The sequence below is a fragment of the Salvia splendens genome, chromosome 12 (assembly GCF_004379255.2).
Source record: "Salvia splendens isolate huo1 chromosome 12, SspV2, whole genome shotgun sequence".
NCBI lineage: Eukaryota > Viridiplantae > Streptophyta > Magnoliopsida > Lamiales > Lamiaceae > Salvia > Salvia splendens.
In genome coordinates, this window is record NC_056043.1 from 15,311,489 (window position 1) to 15,334,313 (window position 22,825).

Sequence of the window (22,825 nt, forward strand, 5' to 3'; positions counted from 1 at the left end):
TTTTTCACATCAAACCATCTCTCATTCATATTTTTTGATACAACTTATCTACATCTTCCTCTCACACTCAAACCCTCTCAAATGGATTTCACCAATCTCATTGCGGAATCGGAGCGCGAAGAACAAGAATACTATGAACAATATCGTTACGCCTATAAAGCCTATGTCACCGCGAATACCCTGCCCCTCCTCCTCGACCAACTAGATCAACTCGCCGCTACATCCATCGTGACCGGGAGGGAGCCAACGAAAGACTCGTTGCCGACTATTTTTCCGACCAGCCGTTGTTTCCGAAAGATTACTTTCGGCGCCGTTTTCGCATGTCAAAACGCTTGTTTATGCGTATTGTCAACACATTATCCGTCCGTGTTGAATACTTTCAAACAAGTACAGACGCAACCGGTCGACAAAGTCTCTCGGCGTTGCAGAAGTGTACCTGTGCCATCCGACAACTTGCTACTGGGCAAAAGGCTGACCTCTTCGACGAGTATTTACATGTCGGTGAGTCAACTGGAATCCTTTGCCTTCAAATTTTTTGCGACGGCGTTCGTTCAGCTTTCGGTGAGGAATTCCTTCGGGCACCCACTACCGATGATTGCCAACGGTTGCTTTGTCTTCATGAAACAGTCCATGGTTTTCTCGGTATGCTTGACAGCATTGACTGCATGCATTAGAGGTGGAAGAATTGTCCGACTGCTTGGAGGGGGCAACACTTAAGCGGCCACAAAGGCGGTGGCCCAATACTTATCCTTGAAGCGGTCGCCGACTACCGCCTATGGATTTGGCCTGCATATTTTGGTATTGCCGGATCCAACAACGACTTGAACGTGCTCTATTCTTCACCACTCTTCAATGATGTTTTGAATGGTGTAGCACCGGCGATCGACTTCACCGTCAACGGAAATGCATACCACATGGGTTACTATCTCGCCGATGGTATCTACCCAAGGTGGTCGACTTTCGTGAAGATATTCAGCAACCCGCAAGACCAGAGACGGGTTCTTTTTGCGCAAGACGGGTTCTTTTTGCGCAGTGTCAAGAGAAAGACGTCGAAAGAGCTTTTGGGGTCCTTCAAGCCCGATTCAACATTGTGAAGGCTCCGTCTCTGCTGTGGTACGTGAAAAATATTGCCGACATCATATACACGTATATTATCTTGCACAACATGATTATAGCTAACGAATGATAGATGGCGGCTAGCTTTTACGACGAGGATGAAGCCGCAAGCTCAACCGCGAGGTCTCCCCCACGCCGAGGTGTGCATACGGCGGTGGGCGAGAGAATCGAAACAAGGAACACAATGGGCGATACCCGAGCCCACATTGAGCTACAAGAAGACCTAATGAAACACATTTGGGCGAAATTCGACCACGAGTAGTGGATTTTTTTAATTTTATGAATTTAATTATGTACTTTTTAATTTTTTGGATTTTAATTATGTAATTTTTAATTTTTTTGTAATTTGTAATAGTATTCTGGATATTTTTAATGCATTTTAATTTTGTGGAAATGTTTTTATTTAAATTGAATAATAGAATGGTGAGACCCTTTAGCTTGTCCTTGCAGAAGAGCACGAATGTAAATGTTGTGCTCTTGCCTAAGAGCAGGGAGTAAAGTGAATCCGGACCCACATCTGTGCTCGTTGGCAAGAGCACGGATGGGAATGCTCTTATCTGATATATCGTTGACACCAAAAATTAGTAATGTGACATTCTTTTAGTTATTGAGTCCAAAATAAAGCGACTGTTTTTATTATTAAAATTTATAATAAAAAATCAACTAATAGTTTGAATAAATGAGATATTCCAAAATAAAGATATGTATTTATACACCAATTTTATGGATTATTAAAAAAAACGAAAATTTAAATTAAACAATTTTTTAAAACCTTTTTCATGAACTGGGATGGTAAGTGGAACTTAAGTAAAAGCATAGGATTTAAATATGAGAACACAGAAAGTAGGGGTGGGGGGGAATCAATTGAATAGATTGATGAATAATACATGTCTCTACAACTACAATATTAATCACTTATGTTGTACGTAGAAGAAGGGAGATAAAGTCTCAAGTTGAGAACGTTTTCGAGCTGCCCTTCTAAAAGGCTTCCTCTGTTTCCATAATAATCTCTCAAATTTGCTATAATCCATCTCCATCTCCGCACCTATCTTCTTCGATGAGTTCCTCCTCATTTCGGACCTCCTCAACGGTGTATGAGGCTCTTCAGCACTACACCTGCAAATCAAATATAGCAACCACAAAATATGAAATCCCATCCATCATTTATCAAGTAAATTGATCGAGAGCTCGAACTCAGCTTCAACTCTCATCCACATTCGTGTTCATCAAATGACTACTTAATATAGATTTTGATAAAGCATGATGCATATTAGTATGCTATGAATTCCTACTGTGTACATTGTTCTCATAAATCACCCTTCACCACGCATATTTTCTAGAAACGATAGGAAAATCCATTGTAAAGCACAATAACTACTTGCCTGTTGTCCTGTGCAGCTGCCACTGATGGAGGCGTATCTTCACCCGGACAAGGATTGCATGCTCGACATATGTAAAACTTTGGGGCTGACGAGATTTTTACGCAGTCAAAGTGATACCACTCGTCACATTTGTCACAAGCGATCATAGCTCTCTGGCCGTATGGTCTCCGACAAATGCAGTAAAGCATGCTCCGATCCTTCAGCAACTGCAGCAGCAACAAGCTCAGGATAACAGTACTGTAAAGGGCAATTGGCCATGAGAATTTCTCGGTCATTTACCTTTAGTTCCTTTTCACAGGATACCGGCAAACTCTCACCCTCGTAAATAAGAGCAAACACTCGATCCAATCCAAGTATCCCACCATCCGCTGAGACCTGTTTGTATCTTAAGGGATAGAGAATTAGAAGGATGATCATATGTGGCAGGATAGAAGCACTGTCTCTATGTATGATGTATGAAGTTATGACCTGCTTGGCTGTATCTGCCCATCGCGAGCCCAAGTCCCTGATTTCTGTTAATTTTTCAGTGAAGTAATCTTCTGGAGGGATCTTCATAACCAGTCCCTGAAACATTACAGCAACAGAATATAATCATAGGAACGAAATGATTTCATTATATGAATAAACTCAAACCAAAATATTATACTGGATGAAAAACACAGTACTTCATGCAGATGATGCTCGATCTGTTGAAGAGTGGGCTTTTCTGAGCTTCGTAAAAATTTATCTGCTCTGATTTTCCATGAATTTCTAGCCAATGCCAACTCAAATTTGAGATCTGCCTCATCATCGGAAATGCCTGAAACATTTGTTGCCTGAAAAAAAATCGTATCTTTTTTAGTAAACTAAATGAAGACTCAAAAGATGGCGGTGCCAATATACCAGATTACATCCCCTCATACCTTCAAAGCAATACACAACTTTTGTTTGACAACGTCAAGATCTTGGCTGGTGTAGGATAATGCGGAATTTACGATTTCCATAGCGCGTGCATTGGAATCATACGCTTTCGCAACAATTTGGTCCAATATCTCCCATTCTTCCGTCCTGTGCAAAATAACACATATCAGATTCATTATGGAATAATAATGCTAGTATTCACTGAACTAAATGATTTAACTTCATGTGAGGACACACAATCTCATACACAGATACATTTTTCAACATCAACGATACCTATAGCTGATGGCAGGAAGAAGCATATGTAGCATGTACAAAAACCAAAGTGGAGACTGATTCAATCAATTCGAGATATATGAACATATGCACATAAACAGTATACACCCCACGGCTAATATCATCTCGAGGCAATCATGTTATTTTCTCTAGTTTCTAAGCTTATAAATCTTGAGCAATGGAAAATCTGCCGACCAACAAAAGTGCACAAATATCAATAGCAAACAAATCCAAAAATTGCAAGAAATAAGGTGGATTACCGCAGACAAAGATCGTTGGCATCACATAGAAGAACTTTAAGCTCATTCAATGCAATATGCTTCTTTCCAGATCTCTACACAAGGAGAGATGAAATTATAACATTAAATTTCCATGCATTAACTCCAGCGAGAAGTAAATTATCAGTCAATCACAAACCACTACCAGCATGCTACATCCACCATGAGGAATTTTAGCACTATTCACAAAGTCGCAGTATTGGCAAACAAATGAAGCAGCATCCTCCAACAATGTCTTTGTACATTGCACGTGGAAACTGCAAAATAGATATTAAATAAGCAGGTAGTAATTGCTGATTAAGAAAGTTGAAGAGAGTAGTTTCCATGGGAAGTATAATATAAGTTGAAGAGAGAGAGTAATATAATGGATCATTGCTGCCTGCCAAAAAGCTATGCATCTATTTGAAAATTTTAGCACAGGTGGACATGACAATGATGTGCCTAGAAAACTGACCAGTCCTTGCAAATAGAACAAGTCAAAAGGTCAAGATCCTCAGTAGCTTTGATGCAGCATAAGCATAAATTTATTGATTCTCCGGTCTCGTGATAGTTAAATATTCCAAGAGATCTCTCAAGAACATTCTTTAACTGAAACAAAAATAGTAATTGCTTCAGAATTAGACGATAACCACCACACATCATTTAACTGGATTCATAATAGGACCAGTCTCAATAACCTGTGTGAGAGTATTAAGTGGTGGATTTTCCTCCCCAATTGAAGGCTTAACTAGCTCGACACAACGCTCTTTCCACTTCTGAGCTTTTTCAAACTCAAGCAGAACTTTCTGTAGTTCAACACAATTGAATGCGTTGAGAGTTCCATGTTCCTAGATGTTAAAATTGCAATTTCAATAACCATAAAATCCAGTAAACACAATTTGACTTCTAAATGCAAAATAAGAACAATTTTATGTTCTCTTTCCATGAAACAATGTACATTGACCATTTGGTCATTAGGTAATGCAGTACAGATGGTAAGAACAAGTGAACAACACAACCACTAAGACCACAGTTTCAAAGGTACAGAGAATGAATGAAAGAAAGGTGTAACTGTGCAAGGACCCATCAAGGAATGGAACTTGTATACAAAAGAGTCGATGTTTCCATAATCAGTCATTCAAAGAACTAACTCTTATATAGCATTATTCTTCCTACACCAACGACATAATCTTTAGAGCAAAGCAACAGATCTACTTTTCTTAATAATTTATGCAGTCACAGATATTCAATGTCTTGATTGCAGGCGACAAGTGCAATAAACAAGAACTATGATATCAAACAAGAACCATAATAAGCATGCCCTTTAAACTAGGCTAGCAACTTCCATTAAGACATGGACGCAGTTCCAAGGAATTCTAAGCACATCAAGAGCCTAATTTCAACAACATACTTAACATTTTAGGTACCATTTGAATTAGACAAAGGAAAAGGCTTAACAACAACCATTCATGATCCATGAATACATCAACTTTTTATTATGCTTCCTTTCTATAACAAAAAAAGCTACAATTATACCCATCACTGGAAAGGATACGAACTGATATGCATACATATTAAAGTTTATGTAAAAAGACTAACTCGAGCAACAAACTTAACATTATAGTGGCAAGATCTCTTGTGTTGGGTCTTCTCTTTGTGCAAGATTTATCAGAATGAGTGCTTAACGTAAATAAAATTAACAATATCTACTTTCCAAACCATTTTTACGAACATTATTGTTCATTATGTCAAGAATAAATGGTGCAACAAACATGCGGAGACAAATAAATACCAATTTAAAAGTGCAACAAACATGCGGAGACAAATAAATACCAATTTAAAGCATCCTCCCCTTCATTCTACTGAAGCCCCGTTAAGATTAATCTCACATTATTTTACTTAATTATTTTAAATATCTGACTCAGTAGCCATTTCTTTAAGGTAATTTCATAGTATTTCTAAGAACAACCTTCTTGTAGGTCATTCTCGTTAAGTACACAATCCAAGAAACACGTTCTAGTCAAACTGGTATGTGGCCCAACACTTCAAGTGAGAGAGACACTCAACAAGGTCAATTCACAGATATGGCTTAAACAACATACAGCATGAAATGGCTGTAAGGTAAATTCCATGATAGATGCTAATTATCCTCAAATATACTGCCAAAAATCTAGACCAAAATGTAAATTGACTTTCTTACTTTGAGCTGCAGCAATGAATCCCATGAGCGGTCTCCAAGACTGAGTCCAAGAAAGAGGAGAACTTGCTTCAACCACAAACTATACAAATATAGAAACTATTACATAGCATTAAAAGTATGACTCAAATATATAAATTTGCTCAGTATATTAGTGGACCTTAAAATAATACTTTCCGTCCCTCTATAGTAGAGGCATTTCTTTTCGGCACGGGATTTAAGAAAAATTGTTTTAAATGAGTTAAGTAAAAGGAGAATAAAGTAGAAAGGAAAAAGGTAGAGAGATGACGAGAGTGTAAAGTAAGAGAGAGTAAAGTACTTTTTGTCAAAAAAGGAAATGACAGCTACAGTGGGACAACCCAAAAAGGAATACGACTCAGCTACAAAGGGACGGAGGGAGTATTTTACAGCCAAAAACTGCAGCAGATGGAACTAAGACACCTTATATAATGCTGTAATAGAAATAACTTACTTGTGATTCTGAACTGCATCCCGTAGACAACCAACAATCAATGGAAACGAAATGTGCAAATCCTGCAACTTAAAAAAAGTTAGATGAATAAAAGAGCAGATCTGGCGTTATCTACTTTCCATGAATGAATGGTAGAATATACAATCATAGAGACCTCTGATAGAAGAATATGTTTTTTAACGTCGCTGACTTCAAACTGCCAGTGATTGTTAGGGTCAAGAATGTGAATGGACTTCCTCAGCCATTGTAAGCCATCAAACAATGAAATCCACAAAGCACTGGATTTATATGTTCCAGGAAGATTGTCAGCATCATCCAACATCATCTCGACTTCCTAAAACAAAAGAATTGGACCATTAGACGATCTGCAAACCATAAAGCTATTAAACAGAAAAATTAATAGATATCCAACAATACGAAAATATTTCCAATCTTCTAAAAGATAGGTATGACTAACAATAAATTAATATGAGTGCACTTTATTTCCCCTCATGCATTACTTTGGTTGGATTAAAATGACAAACCACAAAACAAAGAAAAAATGTTTAAAATCAACTTAAGGTATTCAGACATTTCATGAAACAAATAATCCAAGGCATAGGACATGTCACTATAAAAGTAGCATGCCTTCTAGATGCATCACACATGATTAGAAAGGAAGTGAATCATGGATAAAAAGAAAATTTCCCACTTAAGGATGCTTATGATAGACGCAGGAGGGACACAATTTCTTCGAAGCGGGTAAATGTTAAACACCATAGTAATTAAGACAATGACAAAAGAAATTTGACCTCAGAAACCAAAAGAAATATTAATGCAAAGATGTAGAGATAGGAAATAAAAATAGAATTAACAGAAATCTCCCCAGTTAGAAGACAGAAGAATATCATAACCCAGTTCTAAATGCAAATATTTGGTGTTAATAATTGTAATGAACAATAGAGACAGACAGCTTTGAAATTACACTGGCTGCTTATTGTCTTGAATTGAAAGAAAGCAAATTAACATTTTTGAAGCAGGCAAGTTGGATAGAAGCTCAATAAAAGATTGCAAGAAATAAACGACATCTAATCAGAATCCAAGTGTAGTTTGGATCTTGAAAACTATGACGAAGAAATAGGATAACCTTGTGGGTAGAAACAACAGAAGAAAAACAGATGATACGAATGCACCACTTGAGCATAGAACAAGCATCTTGCAGTTTAGGAACCATGTTAAGCTTAAGATCAAGGGAAACACCAGCTGCAACAGCATTCTCAATTGAATGAACATGATGTTCAAGTCTTGGTTTAAGAGAGCTGGCAGTGCCTTCACCAACAATGTGGACAAGCCACAAGTTCTCTGCATCTTGTAGTAAAGAGCTGGCCTCATGTTCCCACTCACTAACCTTCTTCAAAACTTTTTCAAGCAGTGAACATTCTTCAAGGTATACCTTCAAGTCTTCTGATTCCAACACCAACTCCTACATAATTATAAACCATCAGTGAGATTCATCAGTAGAGAACAATAACTGCAAACTTAATATCAACATCAAGGGGACTAACCTTCAATACACCAACTTGGAAACAAGAATCTGAGACGGGGAAACTGGATGAGCCCTGAAGTAGGAATGGTTTGCACTTCGATAACCACTGCTTAGCTGTTGACAATGCAAGTTTGACTTCAGGAAGAGATGGTGGGATGATGCCAATCTCCTCAGAAGCCCTGAAAATATTGTATTTAAATATTTCATTAACAAGGGGCACTAACATGATCACATCAGTTCAACAGCTAGGAGTTCAAAATAACATTTATAGTACAACCTCAAAATATCCTCAAACTCAGACATAGGTGCCTTGGTTGCAAAAAGCTCTTGTGCTTTTGCTTCCCAGCAAACAGCACCAGCAAGTCTTTGTGACATATCAACAAAGATCTTCTCTTTCTCAATCTGCAGTCTGACAAGATATGCAGTTCAGACTTCAATTATAAATTAATTATATATAAGCTAATAAGAAATTAAAACAAACAAATTACAAAAAGTAGCATACATTGTTGCTTCCGACATCAGTTGCTGAACAAAATCCATGGACATTTCACCATGAAGTGCCTGTATTGAAGTTGATGATGCTTTTAGATATGCTATCTATCAATTGTATATAAGCGACTTAGAGTACACACAATATCTTCACACCCAAAATCCAAGACAAAGAGAGCACAGTGGCTTAACTGGTGATGTTACCAATTAATACCTAGCAACATCATTTAGAAATCAAAGTGGACATGTGCTCCATATTACCGAAGAAGCACACATTTACCAAAAAAAACAAGACTTAAAACAGTAACAGGCCAGGAGCAGGATGGCGAATACACATCTTTAACCAAAACAGGGATCAAGTTACCTCCAATGCTTTTACACGGCACCGTGCTTTGTTAAGTTCAAGTTCAACACGAGGCAACTCATCCACTATATCAGAAGAAAGAAGAGATTTATATATAACATACCCATAATTTGAATAGAACAAACAATATTAATCAGCAGACACAATCACGGAAGTCACAGTGCGATATACCTCGGATTTTAAGCAACAGTCCATCCTTCTGGATGCTTGTCAACTCATCAACTAAATTTCTTTGATCCTCCCGTTCTTGAACATTCATAAGAACATGATCAAAACGCGACATCCAGGATATGGTATCACTGTAATAATTTCTCAAAAGTTCTAGCTCTGGAACGTTAACAGTAAAATCATCCCATTCACCAAGAAACTGTTCGATTTCCTGTCGAAAAGGTAGTAGATTTAACGAAGAGCTCCACATAAATGGCCAATATATAAAAAAACTGCAACCACAACCTTTAGCGAATCCAAATCTTTCAAAATCTGAATGCACCGAGACCGACAAGATTCGACTTGCCTTATCAAATCGTTAAGCCTATCTGGTTCAGGAAGCTGAAGTTGTTTCCCTGATATCTGAAAATTATAAACAGCCAACTATATGAAAGAAAAACATAAAACAATTGTCGGCCGTGCAGGAAAAAAAGACACGAGGGGATAGGGGAAGGTGGGGATGGAGAGCAAGAGGGGAAAAACTTTAGTATACCTCTGCCTGAAGCTTGTAGAGCATATCCATCTGAACTGAGGAATGAACTTTCTGACAGAAACAATTTCTAACATTGTCCACCCAAACCTAACACATGCAATGACCACAAAGTTGTTACACATGTATTATATTTAAAAACAAAACAAAAAAGTTCCTAACACTATCATTAAGTGATGATAAAATTGTTCACTGTTTCATTCACCATTATTAGTAAACCATGCATCTACGCCAAACCATCTTAAGCAAGTAGAGATATTAGACAACAATCTAAATTAGAGAACTGAAAGAACCTTTTCAAACTGAGAAAACATGGAAGTCCTTGAAAATAATGATACACCCTCCCTCCCTTCACCAAGAGTGCAACAACTGCCTCTAAGGTGTCCACAGAGAATGTACAACTTCTATTTTCTGGACAATACTCATTATTTACAAAAAAAATTAAAAAATACCCATGGTCACCACTATCTTAACCCACTATTTTCCCATGATGGGACACTTTCTCCACTAACCAAATAACTACCTAACAATTTATTAAAACTTGTGTCTTCCTCAATGTTGCACACTCTTGGTGGAAGGGAGTAGTACATTGAAGTAATTTTAATCAGACTAGTTTACTGAAATAAACCCTGGCATAGAAACCAAATATACCCAAAATCACAAATACCTTCACAGCAGAAAGCTTGAGATTTAGTTGCTCAGTTTCCATTGTGTGGATTGGTAGGTCAACAGCCTTCATATATAAGATCTCCAAATCATCTAACTGGACAAGTTCACAAGGTAAAAATACAAAGACAGGTGTAAGCTCAACTCTTGTACAATAAATCCAGCAGTATCTGTGTTAAGCAGAACAACAGCTACTGAAAGGAGGGTCTAGAAGCTATCTTACAGAAAATTGTGACCATAATGCGAGGGCAGAATTAATTTCCTGAATTAGCATATCAGCTTCTTCTTTGTATTCCTGCATAGATATTGACATTAACCATTAAGCTCAGCACCCAATGCACAGAATACTGAAAACTAATAACATACATGAACAGTTCAACCTTTAACTGAACATGTCTAGGTTCATTGCAAGGTGGGGTATTAAATTTGAGCAACTCATTGACATGATTCATCTGAACCTTCTCTAAGTCAGACTTTTTGGACCACGTCTTCAACTTAGAAACACAATTTCTCACAGATTTTGCCCACTTTCGTGCTTGAACCAAGCTGGTATGCATTTCTCGCACCTGTGGACAGATAATTAGAGGATCTTCAGATGCACGCACAACTAAAATTCAGTTGAAGCCAGAGACACTGAGGAGAGTAATAATGCTTACAAGATCCATCTCAGAACCCCCCCAAAGAAATTGTTCAGCTTCTTCTATAGCAATGACATAAGATTGGCTAGAGTACGGATGGTCGAGTATCTTACATGATCTCAAAATCCACTCTTCAGCGAGTTGCAAATGTGTGACATGGCCACCCTTGACCTATAAATGGAGAATGTCATGGAGTAAATTATCATCTCACATTGACAAAGCAAAAAAAAAAATCCTCGATTAATGCAAATGGAGTGAGTGCTATGCTTGGTTAAACAAGTTTCTTCCAGCAGGATACAGAGTTCTATGCAATAGTAGAAACTATATGTGGCTGAACAGTGACCAGTGAATAACACCTAGAAGCTTATAACCCAAAGACGTTCTATGATTTTCAGATCTACATTTCACAAACTGAAGATCTCCGAAAAATTGTTTGCTTTACTGAGATAAAAGTGGTTCTTCACTAAGCTGGTGCAATGTGATACTTGATACTCGGCACGGGTTTTAATGAGAAATTGGTAAAGTAAGAAAAATGACAAAAAGTGGGTTAAGTGGGAGAGAGAGAGAGAGAGAGAGAGAGAGAGGGAGAGAGAGAGAGTGTGGGTAAAGTATGAGAGAGAAACTTTCAATTTTAAGAAATGGGACTATTTTTTGTGGACATCCCAAAATAGCAAAATGAAACTATTTTTTTGCAGACAGACAATTTAATTCCACCTGCTCTATTCATAAAATTAAGCTAGCAGCAACGAACACTGTCTTGCTACCTCCAAGGTATGAACTTTTAAAATAATAGCAAGAAGGGAGGCAGTCATATCACAACATTTAAGGATAGATACTATGAGCACATGTAAAAGGTCGGGTACCAAAGCAAGAAATGTCTTCAAATTATATCTTAAACTAATGACCAATGGCAATTGTGCAGAAAAATTGACAGATCACATCTTGAGAAATGGTAACTGTACTAGTAGAAATTCAGACAAGAAACTCTTTGCACAAAATGAATAGAAGAATTACTCTTTCAATGTATCATTAATATTATCTCAACCTTTTTTGTTAATACTGCTTGTTTTTCTGAGCTTGCAGTTCTTTTCAAATGTGAATCCTCAGCTGCTTCCACCAAATAAAACTTATCAGCTTCATGCAGCAAACCAGTCAGTTCTGCCAGAGTATGGCGGTATTGAAGACGAAGTTTGATTGGCTTGCACTCACAGAGGTGCTCCCAGTGCTGCAAGAAAAGAACATCATTTCAATTTCTAGATGTTTCAATACAGTCTTTTGGCCCTTGAGATACATATCAATGAAAGCACAACATAAAGACACTGAATTGCATAGAGTCACCAGATCGGCAAGCATTCAGCAAAAAACTGGCAGTTGGAAGACGTATCACACAAGGCGAATAAAAAGATGATGTTGCAAAATATAAATGGACAGAGTGGTCAACTATCAGGAAAACCCCCTCAATATGGTCATATAAGAAAAATTAACCGTGACTTGTTGCATATATCAATCATCGTCTGTGATAGCAATCATCCTTGGCACATCTACACGCGTTGCAGAACGGATGTGATGGACTACAATCGGAAACCCAGTAAGCACGCAATGCCATGTCTGGAATAAGTGGAGAGGCGTATTGGTCGTAGAGGTGTGTGGAAGGGACGTCTATCATCCATCAAAGATGTTGGCATGGGGGGAGTCTATCAATATCTTTGGGATTTTATAATTCATTTGTTACTATCTTTTGTCAAGTAGATGCGAATTTATTTTTTTCCGAAGTCAGTTGTGTAGGAGTCTTTTGTAAACTGTTTAAGTATCATTCTGAAGATAGAGGGAGGTATCTTTCAGAGATCATTGTTGGACAGAAGCATTCCACGGCCTCCAAAGAGGAATCTCAATTTTGATATTCCACTATTATTTTTTAAGTATATTTTCATTTTTTTCAATCTATTTGTGATTAATTTTTAAATTTTGCAACTATTAACTAGGCTTCAATAATCAAATTAGGATTTATAATTACTTACTCCCTCCGTCCCATAGAAATAGGCCCTTTACAGTTGGCACAAATTTTAATGCATAATTTGGCAAAGTAAGAGAAAAGGAGAAAAAGTTGTGTGTATGGATGGTGGGGCCATAAATGATAAAGTAAAAGAGAAGGAGATAAAAATTGTCATAAATGGAAATGGACTATTACTATGGGACGGACGAAAAAGAAAATATGGCCTATTTCTATAGGACGGAGGGAGTATTATATTTAACATGCATTTTTATTTGAAAATAATCATTTAGAATTTTATTCCACATCAAGGTACATAATAGGAGTCATTTATTTGATACATGCATTTTCATTCACTTATCTATTCAAACACTTTGTGCACTAAGTTATTCATTTGATCAAACATTTTGTGGGTACTGATTACATTTCCATTTTTTCTCCACATCAGTCTGCAACATAATTGCACATAAATCTTTTACCTTGTAGCCCTACCACTACTTGCATCAGTGAAAGAGGCAGGAACATAACCCAACCCTCACACCCACTCATAAAACACAACAAAGTAAACAAGAACTACCTTTATCAAGATGAACTTCAAAGCCATTCAACAATTAAGATGAAGTAGATGACATTGAAATAGTAAATTATTTAAGCAGCTAGGGCTGTCTCACCTCTAGGCAAACAAATGTGGATGGTCTACAGTTGCAAGAAACAGCAGAGAGGTACAATAGTTGCTGGCAAATGATGCACATTGGATCCTTGAAAAACATCAGTGATACTAATCAGATGAAAAGCAGATCTATGCGGGAAGAGGGGGGGAGGGGATGTAATCACCGCCTACCCATACACTGAACAGAAGTACAAAACTCATTGCATACCTCCTCTGTACCAACATAATCAGGCTGTACTCGAGGTGTCATACGAGAAGATCTAGTTATGCCATTTTTCCAAAGCCGCTCCCTCCAAGTTCTCTCATTGTTGTATATCCTAAGCAACTCCTCTTTGAGGTAAGGGGACACTCCATTATCGAATTCACTCTGCGATAAAAATATAGCAACCTTATAAATTATAATGACTTGAAGATCATTACAACTAGAAAGAGGAAATAAAAAAAACGATAGTCAAAGTTAGAAAGTAATGTTCTATAATCATGGTTTAACTTTGGATATTAGCCTCTAAATACAAAATCTTCGACAAAATTCATGAATTGCATATAAATTGGGTAATTAGTATGAGAATACACGAACTTTCAGTTTGTTTTGATTTTACCACGAAATTAAAATCCCGAATTTTAAGATGGCGTGGAGTCAAGAAATTGCCTATGTGGACACACTGTCCGACATTGCATACATCGTTCCACACTTTAAATAATGGTGTATTAGGATTTAGTTACAGATTCATTTCTTTTAGGGATTAGGGTTACAGATTCTTCATCTAGGAGATAGAATTCAGGGCAATGCTAACTTGTGTAGCGGTGTGGATGACAGAGGAATGGAAGAGTAGTTCAACTGAATCTGGTTATTCGGGTTGGGTTTAAAACCAAGTTGGGCGACGGGACTATGTCTAAAGGCTGAAGACCGACATTCTCCGATTGATGTGGCGGCGTGACGTCGCTGCCCGAGTTCCCTTATTGGGTTGTTCTGCTGTCGGTTTTCCTTGTCCTCATTAGAAATTTTGTCTCCTTCCAATCTCACATTCAAAGTTTCAGTCATCCTCCTCCATTTCAAGTTCTGATTCTTCTTCATCAGTTCATCTTCGGCGGTACGGTAATGGTTGTCAACTTGTCGCATCTCGAGTCTTTGTCTTTTAATCCTCCCTTTCACCTTATTCCTCCCTTTTTGTTTCATTTTGTTGAACTTTGGAGTGCCCAAATTTGGGGGTTTTTTCCGTTTCGAAATGGATTTGGCTGAACGATGTTGATGGTTGGGCAATTTGGTGTTGGTGTTGGTGTTTGGTTGAGGTTGTTGTTGATGAGGTTGTGTGTCAGGAAAGGTTGGCTCGGTGCGGATTGGCACGGTATCAGATTCCAGAACAGATTGTAGATTTTCCAGATGTGTTTGCAAGGAGGGGCCAATATGTGAACGATTGAGGCTGCCAGAATCCGGCAGTAGAGATAGACGGACAGACACAAAAGGATGAGAACAGGACACAAAGACAAACAACAACCTAAACGTCATTGTTAAACTCTGAAAAACACCACATAGCCCAAATTTTGGCACGCCAAAACCATTTCATCTCATTAAAGTGACACGTCAATCTTAAAAGGTGGCTGGCAAACTTCATCGTGGTAAAATCAAACAAATTGAAAGTAGGTGTATTGTCATACCAAAATGGAAATAGTTGTTATTTTTAAAGGACGAATGTAGTATGAATTTTTAACCATTTTAAATCATTTCGTAAAACATTGGAGGACAGCATCTACTAAAACAATCTTCTCCCATAAACAAGCCAAATGGAACCAACACAAAAATTAAGCAGCAAAAGAATACCAAACCTTTGCCACAACACACAGGAGTTCCTCATGTGATAAAACAGGTACTCTATGATAAAGCCGGTAAAGCTCAGCTCCAAAACCACCATGAGGTAACCAATCAGCAGGGGCAAAATTGACAGCCTCAGCACAATTTAAGCCTGCCACCAAAGCAATGTCTTAGAACTAAACTAAATATAAGAACTAATTAGACAAAGAGATACAAGTGATAAGATTTCATGTTTCAAGCTTACTAGGGAATGCAATTTAACTACTCCTCTGTTCCTTCATAGTTGAATCATTTTTCCATTTCGGGAAGTTCCTTTATAGTTGATTCATTTCCATATATGGTAATGATTAACTCACTTTTTCTTTCCTACTTCATTTTCTCTCATACTTTATTCTCTCTACTTTTTTCACTCTCTTACATTATCTACTTTATTACCTATCAACTTATCACACTAAACATCCATTTCTTAAACTCCGTGCCAAAAAGAAGTGCCAGAACGGGGAGTATTTCATGCTTACCCAGGTTGAAACCTCCATGATAAGATCGGGGAAAAGTGATGACAAAGTTCCCAGGCTCCTGCCAAAAATAAAATGAAATTACAGAGGTATTCTGCACGCTTTAAAGCTTTTAAAAGAAACCAAGAACCTAAGGTGGATAAAATTACTGCAAAGACAAAATAAATTTAGTTTTAAAAAATCTCACAATGAGATAAACATCAAGTTTCGGAGTTTTGAAATACTTTAACATACCTGAATTATACTGTACACTGGAACTCCTTTTTCTATCAGAACAGAAGGATTCAGCATAGTTACAAGCTGAAACAACAAGTCTGGTTGTGCTTCAAACAGATCGGGCAGACTATCCCGCATTACCTACACAACAGCAATTCTCAAACACAAAAACAACCTAGGAATCGGAAATATGCAATCAAGTAGGCTACTCATTCATCAGTTCTGCAGTTCTACCACCTGTTTAACACGTAAGAGTAACAAACACTAACAACTACTGAAGACAAGCATCTGGGAAAGACGCATTGTGATGCTTGAGGAAATAAAATTAAAATGGCTTTCTGGATACACGGAGAGAAATTATAGTGTGTAGCATCCTTGTTTCAAAAAACACCTTGAAGAAGCGATGCATCTCCAAACATGACTATTGTTGGCAAAATCCCATGACGGTTATAAGATAGCTAAAGAGGAGTCTTAATTACCACATAGTGTGATATCGATTACTAGGAATGGAAATGATGGTGATTGGATCCAAGTGATTGCTGATTTCTAGGCCTATTGCATTATCTTTGATTTAGTTTTAAATTAAGAAAGTTAGGATTTCATGGGATTTGAATAAATTAGGGATTGATTGAATAATTGAATTAATTAGAGCAAATTTGGTGGGATTATTGTCTACTGCACTCCTATATATTCCATAGGGGAGCTTGAAGAATGTATCCAGAGAGATCAAAGCTATTAGGCGGTGAAAACCGAGGCCTCGATGAGAGGATTATTATCTATTTTATTTCGAAGTTCTGTTGGTTCTTGTTTACAAAAGCTTGAGAGTCATTTTCTATTCTTTATCTTTGAGTTGTTTATCCATTGGTTCTTACTACCTTATCACTCCATAACAATTTGGTGCGGTGAACGTGGATCGCATCATGGTGAACACTCAGAGCACTGAAGAACGTCTTGACAGATTGGAGAAGGCGGTCGCGAACATCAAAGTGCAAATGAGCACATTCGAAGCCCGGATCTCTAACTGTATCAATGATGCCTTGGCACCATTCTTGCAGGATCTGCAGTCTCGTGGCTTCATTCGGGAGCGCAGGCAACATATCGCATTCACTTTAGATGATCAACCTTTATCTCACACCAACAATACCAAGTCCCACAACTTCAACACTGAGCCAGCGCCGCCCCTACTTCCTCTTGCACCTAATCCGCCCCCAACCAGCCCCCTTGTGCAGGAGATACAACCAGTTCAGCAACCCGTGACTCTCCCACGTTTGGATGCACCATCCATCCCTGCAAATCAGCATCTCCATAAGTTGCCCATCACCCAACCTAATTTTGCACTTTCACAATCAAAACTGCTTGCACTCTCTCCACCCCTCACTGTACGTCCAGTTGGGGCAGGCCATCTCTCTTCACTCATGTTTTCCTCTCCCAATTCCACATGTTCATTCAGTGAAGCTAGTTGTAGGCGTATGACAACCAAACATCTTGAGTATGAATGGCTACTTGCAAGCCCAACAACAAGGATATCCAAGCAATGCATTAATGTTGTTGGTCGTTCTCTATTGTTTGGCAATCTGGATTCTCTTCGAAAGCACGAGTACGAGCCTCCACCGATCAAAGCAATGTGTTTATGTTTCAACTCCAACCTTGTGGGCAAGGCTGTTTTGACAGCGAGGCAATTGATAGAGATCAAGCTAATGATCTCCATTATCTCTTGAGATTATTTTCATTATTATGGAGATTGTTGAAGATTACAATTGATAGAGATCAAGCTAATGATCTCCATTATCTCTTGAGATTATTTTCATTATTGTGGAGATTGTTGAAAGGTTACTTTAAATGTTGAGGATTTGTTTCTTTGTTTATCTATAGGTTGATCCTTATAAATAGCTCCTCTTTAGAAGAGCTAGATCTCTCGGAAAATAAAGTGTATTAGGACGGTATCAACCGTAAGCCTCTTCAGAGGATTATCTTGGCCTCTTTGGAGGATTGTTCTTCTTTTATATTTATTGAATCCCAGTTCTTGTTTTACTTCCGCCTTTAACTCCATATCATAGTGGCCTGGCCCCACAGCTGAAGAGACCATAACAGAATGTAGACCAGAAATATGCGAAAGATTTTGTGTAACGCCTAAAAAACTTCATCACAGTTTAATTTTAATACTGTATGTTTCAAACATCACCACCGAAATTAGCCACATGCCTAAGTCCCTCCTAAGACAGGAAAATGTATGTAATAAATGAAGCAACAATACCTTTTCAAAAGCATCGGCCTCATTACCAGGGACACTGTACCAACATTTAGGCTCTCCCCTGAAATGAGGGAGCAAATAGGTCAGTCAGTCAAGAGTACAAAAAAACACATACTAGAATACTGAACCCACTGCATGAATAATGTGAGAGCAGAAAAGTATAAGATCCACATAGAGAAATGACAGCAGCCAAGGAAGACACGCACACCAAACCCAGCATACAGCCCAGTCCAATTAATCAACTATACAAGTAAAGAGTCAACCTCACACAATCATTTATCAAACAGATAGAGCATTGAAAAAAAAACTGCCAGCAGAATCTCATAATGCATTCTCTGATGTTTAATTAGCTTTAGAGAATTGGACAGCACAATCAAGACAATGTGATGCACCCATAGAAAGATAATGGCACATAATAATCCCATTGGAAGTGATAATGTTAATAACTCCAACTGGAAATTTATTGGCACTTTCAGTTTAATCAGAAACCATTACAGCTCTTTCCTTCACTATTTATTTTTCTTTTCTTGGGTAGAGGGAGGGTGATTTGCTGTCTAAGTAAAGAAACCCTCTGGTGAAAAACCCTTCAATCAAGAGAAGGTTGACTGCCAAGCAATGTTGTCAAATAGCGGCTATAGCGGGGATATTGCGCTATAGCATATCAGTTTTTAATGAAAACGCTATCGCCACACCGATACGTAGCATTTTTCTGTGGCGGCCGCCATACCCATGGCGGTCGTGGCGCCATAGCGCTACCATATCCCGCAATAGCGGTATTTTAGCCCAATTTTGACTTTTTGGTGCTAATTTTGACTTTTATTGGGCTTTTTATTTTTTAATTTAATTTTGCATAGGCCCAATAATTCTAACCCCAATAATTCTAACCCCAATAATTCTAACCCCAATAATTCTAAACCCTAATTCCACAACCCCAATCTGCCGCTTTTCATCTCTACTCCTTCAGTCCTTCCACAATCTGCCACCCACCGTCGCGCCGCCGCCTGTTGCAGCCTAGCCAGCACCTGCCAGCACCCTCCAGCCCCACTCAGTGACTCAGCCACCGCCCAGCCATACAGCCCCTCCTATTCACAATCTGCACCCTACAGCCCCTCCTATTCACAATCATCCCCACTCAGTGACTCAGCCACCGCCCAGCCACTTGACGCCGCCACCCCCGCGCCGCCGCCGCCCTCGCGCCGCCGCCGCCAGCCATTTGGTTCATGATGACGATGATACACTTGATTGGAACATGGTGTATAAGGCTTCGGGTGTTGGAGAGCCTAGGACATATACTAGGTCAAAGAAGATGAAAGAATCTTCTACATCTAGTTCAAGTTGTCTTAGAGTTTCTAAGAAAAAAGAACCTATCATACCTAGAAAAGGGAAAGGGAAAAGGAAAAGGCTTGCGCTTGTAGATGAAGAATCGGAAGAGGAAGAATTTGAGGATAGTGTAAGTGGAGATCAAGAGGATGAAGCAATGGAGGATGAAGATGAAATGGATGCCGATGATAGTGATGATGATGAGCTAGAAGACTATGTTGAGCTTGATGATTGATGTCTATTGAGCTTATCATGGTTTTATGTTTTGTTGAACACTTGAGCTAAAGACTTTAATTTCTAGACTTTTATATAATTGTTTTCTATTTTATGCTTTATTACATGTTTTTAGAGTTTTTAATGTTATATTTTTATTATTTTCTAATTTTTTGAATTATATATGAATATATAAATATTATTTTATATATGTAATTAATGACCGCTATATCCCGCCATACCGATACGCTATATCCCTGTGGCATTTTTCGGGCGAACCGCCATGAACCACTATACTGCTTTGACAACATTGCTGCCAAGCAGAATAGTAAGATATTGGGTTTTGTCTCTTCATCTTTGTAGGGGAAAATTTGCACAAACATAAAATTTACCAAACCAACCAAGATGATCAGCAGATCACTAAGCATTCTCAACAGCAAATGTATAAATTCTTGACAGTCTCGCCAATTTAAAATATTTAAACCATTTTTTACATTGATATTGCAACAAATTTGGCACATGCATATAGACACTGCCTCTAACCCTAAGAAAGAACACATAAATATTCTTTCCCATAGACACTTATAAGCATGTGACCTGCAGTGATAATACTATTTTTGCAGAGCCAGATGATAATATAGATAGATAAGGCAACTCACTTCAAATCATCAATCAATATACGACATAGGATTGTGCTCATACTGCAAATAGTGATGCAATCAAGCAACTTCTTTTGATCATTCGAATTAACTTTCTTTTTAGTTGAAAACTTTGAAAGCTAGTGGCATAAGCTTCTGCAGTGCAGCATATTAATGACTCTATAATCATGCATTAAAGCTTTTCTTGTCAACAGTGGAAACTGACGAAAAAAGAAAATTAGAACTACATAGTAATATTATTTACATACCAGTGGTGATAATTCATCGAGTAAAAGCAATGATCCTCGAAGTGCAAGCAAAATGCTGAGAAAATCATGCCAAGATAAAGCCAGGGCACCATAACCCCAGCAATGTTCTGGTGGACAGTCCGAAGCATTGAGCCTTGTAATCTAGGTAGGTTATTAAGGTTCCACGGGCTATCACAGTACTCATTCCAAACATCAATGTCCACTGATGGAGGCCTTTGATCAATTTGGCGAGGAAAGCCACTCCCACATGCAGAAGTATCCAAATCGCTACCATACATTACTTCCACCTCTCCAACTGAACCATCCACAATTTCCCAGAACTTCTTTTCCACTTGCACCCATGAAGTAGCTGTTGATCCAAACCACTTCTTCTTGACACGCTCAGCCACACGCCTGAACGCTTCAATTGAAAATTGCTTACCAGGAACAAAACCAAAACTATCCTTCTCGGAATTTAAACACTCTAAACAATACCAATTTCCTGATGGAATTGTCTTCAGTGGTGGAGATAAGCAATATGTATGCCAACCCTTATCACATCTGTCACACAACAACATGACATCACCATGAAATCCACTTTTACATTGTTCACATATCTGATCATGCTCTTTGTCCTCTATTTTCTGTATTTCAACCCTATCGCCTTCATTGTTCTTCCGTCTTCTCTTGAAACCTGAAGACTCGACCAACAGTTCACATTTCTTCGAGCCATTCAAACCGCACTTTCCACTCTTGCCTTTTCCTTTATTCAACTGACAATAGTACTCTTCATAGTCAATCAAATGCTCCAAATACAATTGAGCCAAGACATGCTTCGAACAAGCTGAAATCTTCACTCCTGGCCGAATGAACCTGAAAACATCCCCCCACTTCTTCATCTTCACAACATTGTCATATCCTCCAAATCTTTTCGCGGCATTAAACAACTTACACAAATCCAAATCCTGCCCCTCAAACACAATCCGTTTCTTTGCCTTCTTCCCACAATGCTCCCCCAAGAACTGATTGTACTCTAACCTAAAAGTCTTGGGATCACACGGAGCACACCGCGCCTGCAATTGGTGAATGGACTGTGTTTTAGTCCCAAACGTGAACGAGTCCATGTCCAATGCAAATGGGGGTTTCCAACTTGCAGGTGGAACAATCTTACAAATTCCATATGGCTCAGCCTCCGGCCTGATCTTATATATATACTTCAAAGTGTCCTTAAATTCCTCCTCGGTCGGATAAAACACAGGACCCGCCGGCACATTTAACGACCCACAGTCACTCCCACTCAATAAACCCCCACCCCCTCCTCCTAGAACCCCTATCTCCACTTTCCTAAACCTCCCTTCCATAATTTCTTCACAACTCTCACCTCAGTTCAAAAATAGATAATTTGAACTACAGAAACAAGCAATAAAGCAAAATCTGCACGAATTAAAATGCAATAAAAAATGGCAAACTCAAACTTTAATCACAGTGATCAAGAGTTGAAGCAAATGGAATACCCGCGAAAGAATCCTTAGGCCTCTCCATCTTCTTCTTCCAGCGAGGAAATGGGCAAATTTGGTTATGGATTTCTTTGTTGAAGGTAGTTTTAGGTTAAAATTCAGATCTTTACTTTTCTGGGCTTCGAATCAACGGAAATTACGAATTTAGTAAACGGTTCTTCCAAACTGGAGCTGCGCTTCTTCTCTGCGCACCACTCGCTTCAAATTGTTGTACCTTCCAAGTAATTTAAGTACAGTGCTTTGCGCGTGACAGCCACGTATCTTGGTTTGTTGGGATAAATCAGGCGGTTGATATATCATAGTGTTGAACACGCGCTATTAAGCGTGTGGAAAGGCGAGGTGCTTAATGAGAAAGAAAGCGCCGTGGTGGTGGTGAGGTCAGAGACGGACTTAAATCAACGGCTGTGATCCATCGACTCTCGTCACTCGGGTTTTATGCAAAATCTGTGTGCTGTCTT

General features: G+C 38.5%; 1 protein-coding gene across 3 annotated transcripts; it reads right to left on the reverse strand.

Moving 5' to 3' along the window:
* Nucleotides 1-1,960: 1,960 nt before the first annotated feature.
* On the reverse strand, nucleotides 1,961-22,565 carry LOC121756933 (lysine-specific demethylase rbr-2-like). 3 transcript variants are annotated; one of them, XM_042152372.1, is made up of 34 exons: nucleotides 22,365-22,565; nucleotides 20,872-22,257; nucleotides 18,435-18,492; nucleotides 16,199-16,321; nucleotides 15,968-16,025; nucleotides 15,464-15,600; nucleotides 13,848-14,006; nucleotides 13,641-13,727; nucleotides 12,025-12,204; nucleotides 10,998-11,150; nucleotides 10,722-10,907; nucleotides 10,565-10,636; nucleotides 10,343-10,438; nucleotides 9,679-9,765; nucleotides 9,432-9,548; nucleotides 9,150-9,357; nucleotides 8,979-9,043; nucleotides 8,628-8,686; nucleotides 8,403-8,534; nucleotides 8,145-8,304; nucleotides 7,727-8,062; nucleotides 6,755-6,934; nucleotides 6,601-6,662; nucleotides 6,132-6,210; nucleotides 4,630-4,779; nucleotides 4,407-4,540; nucleotides 4,098-4,209; nucleotides 3,935-4,008; nucleotides 3,401-3,545; nucleotides 3,164-3,313; nucleotides 2,967-3,062; nucleotides 2,778-2,873; nucleotides 2,499-2,704; nucleotides 1,961-2,232 (listed from the first exon to the last, which is right to left on the reverse strand). In XM_042152372.1, exons 2-34 carry the CDS (start codon nucleotides 22,209-22,211, stop codon nucleotides 2,028-2,030), a joined length of 5,502 nt encoding a protein of 1,833 aa, XP_042008306.1. In that variant the 5' UTR covers nucleotides 22,212-22,257; nucleotides 22,365-22,565; the 3' UTR covers nucleotides 1,961-2,027. The 3 variants fall into 3 exon arrangements, with proteins under 3 accessions (XP_042008306.1, XP_042008308.1, XP_042008305.1); XM_042152374.1 differs by having other exon boundaries at nucleotides 20,872-22,284; XM_042152371.1 differs by having other exon boundaries at nucleotides 20,872-22,565.
* Nucleotides 22,566-22,825: the final 260 nt, after the last annotated feature.

Bases quoted from the DNA above. Each gene is read 5' to 3' on its own strand.
- LOC121756933 (XM_042152372.1), bottom strand. From the start codon at position 22,211: ATGGAAGGGAGGTTTAGGAAAGTGGAGATAGGGGTTCTAGGAGGAGGG. The intron at 18,493-20,871 runs GTATGTAAATAA...CCCTCATTTCAG, and splicing joins TCGATGAATTATCACCACTG to GGGAGAGCCTAAATGTTGGT. The intron at 14,007-15,463 runs GTTTGGTATTCT...TTTTTATCGCAG, and splicing joins TCCTGTGTGTTGTGGCAAAG to AGTGAATTCGATAATGGAGT.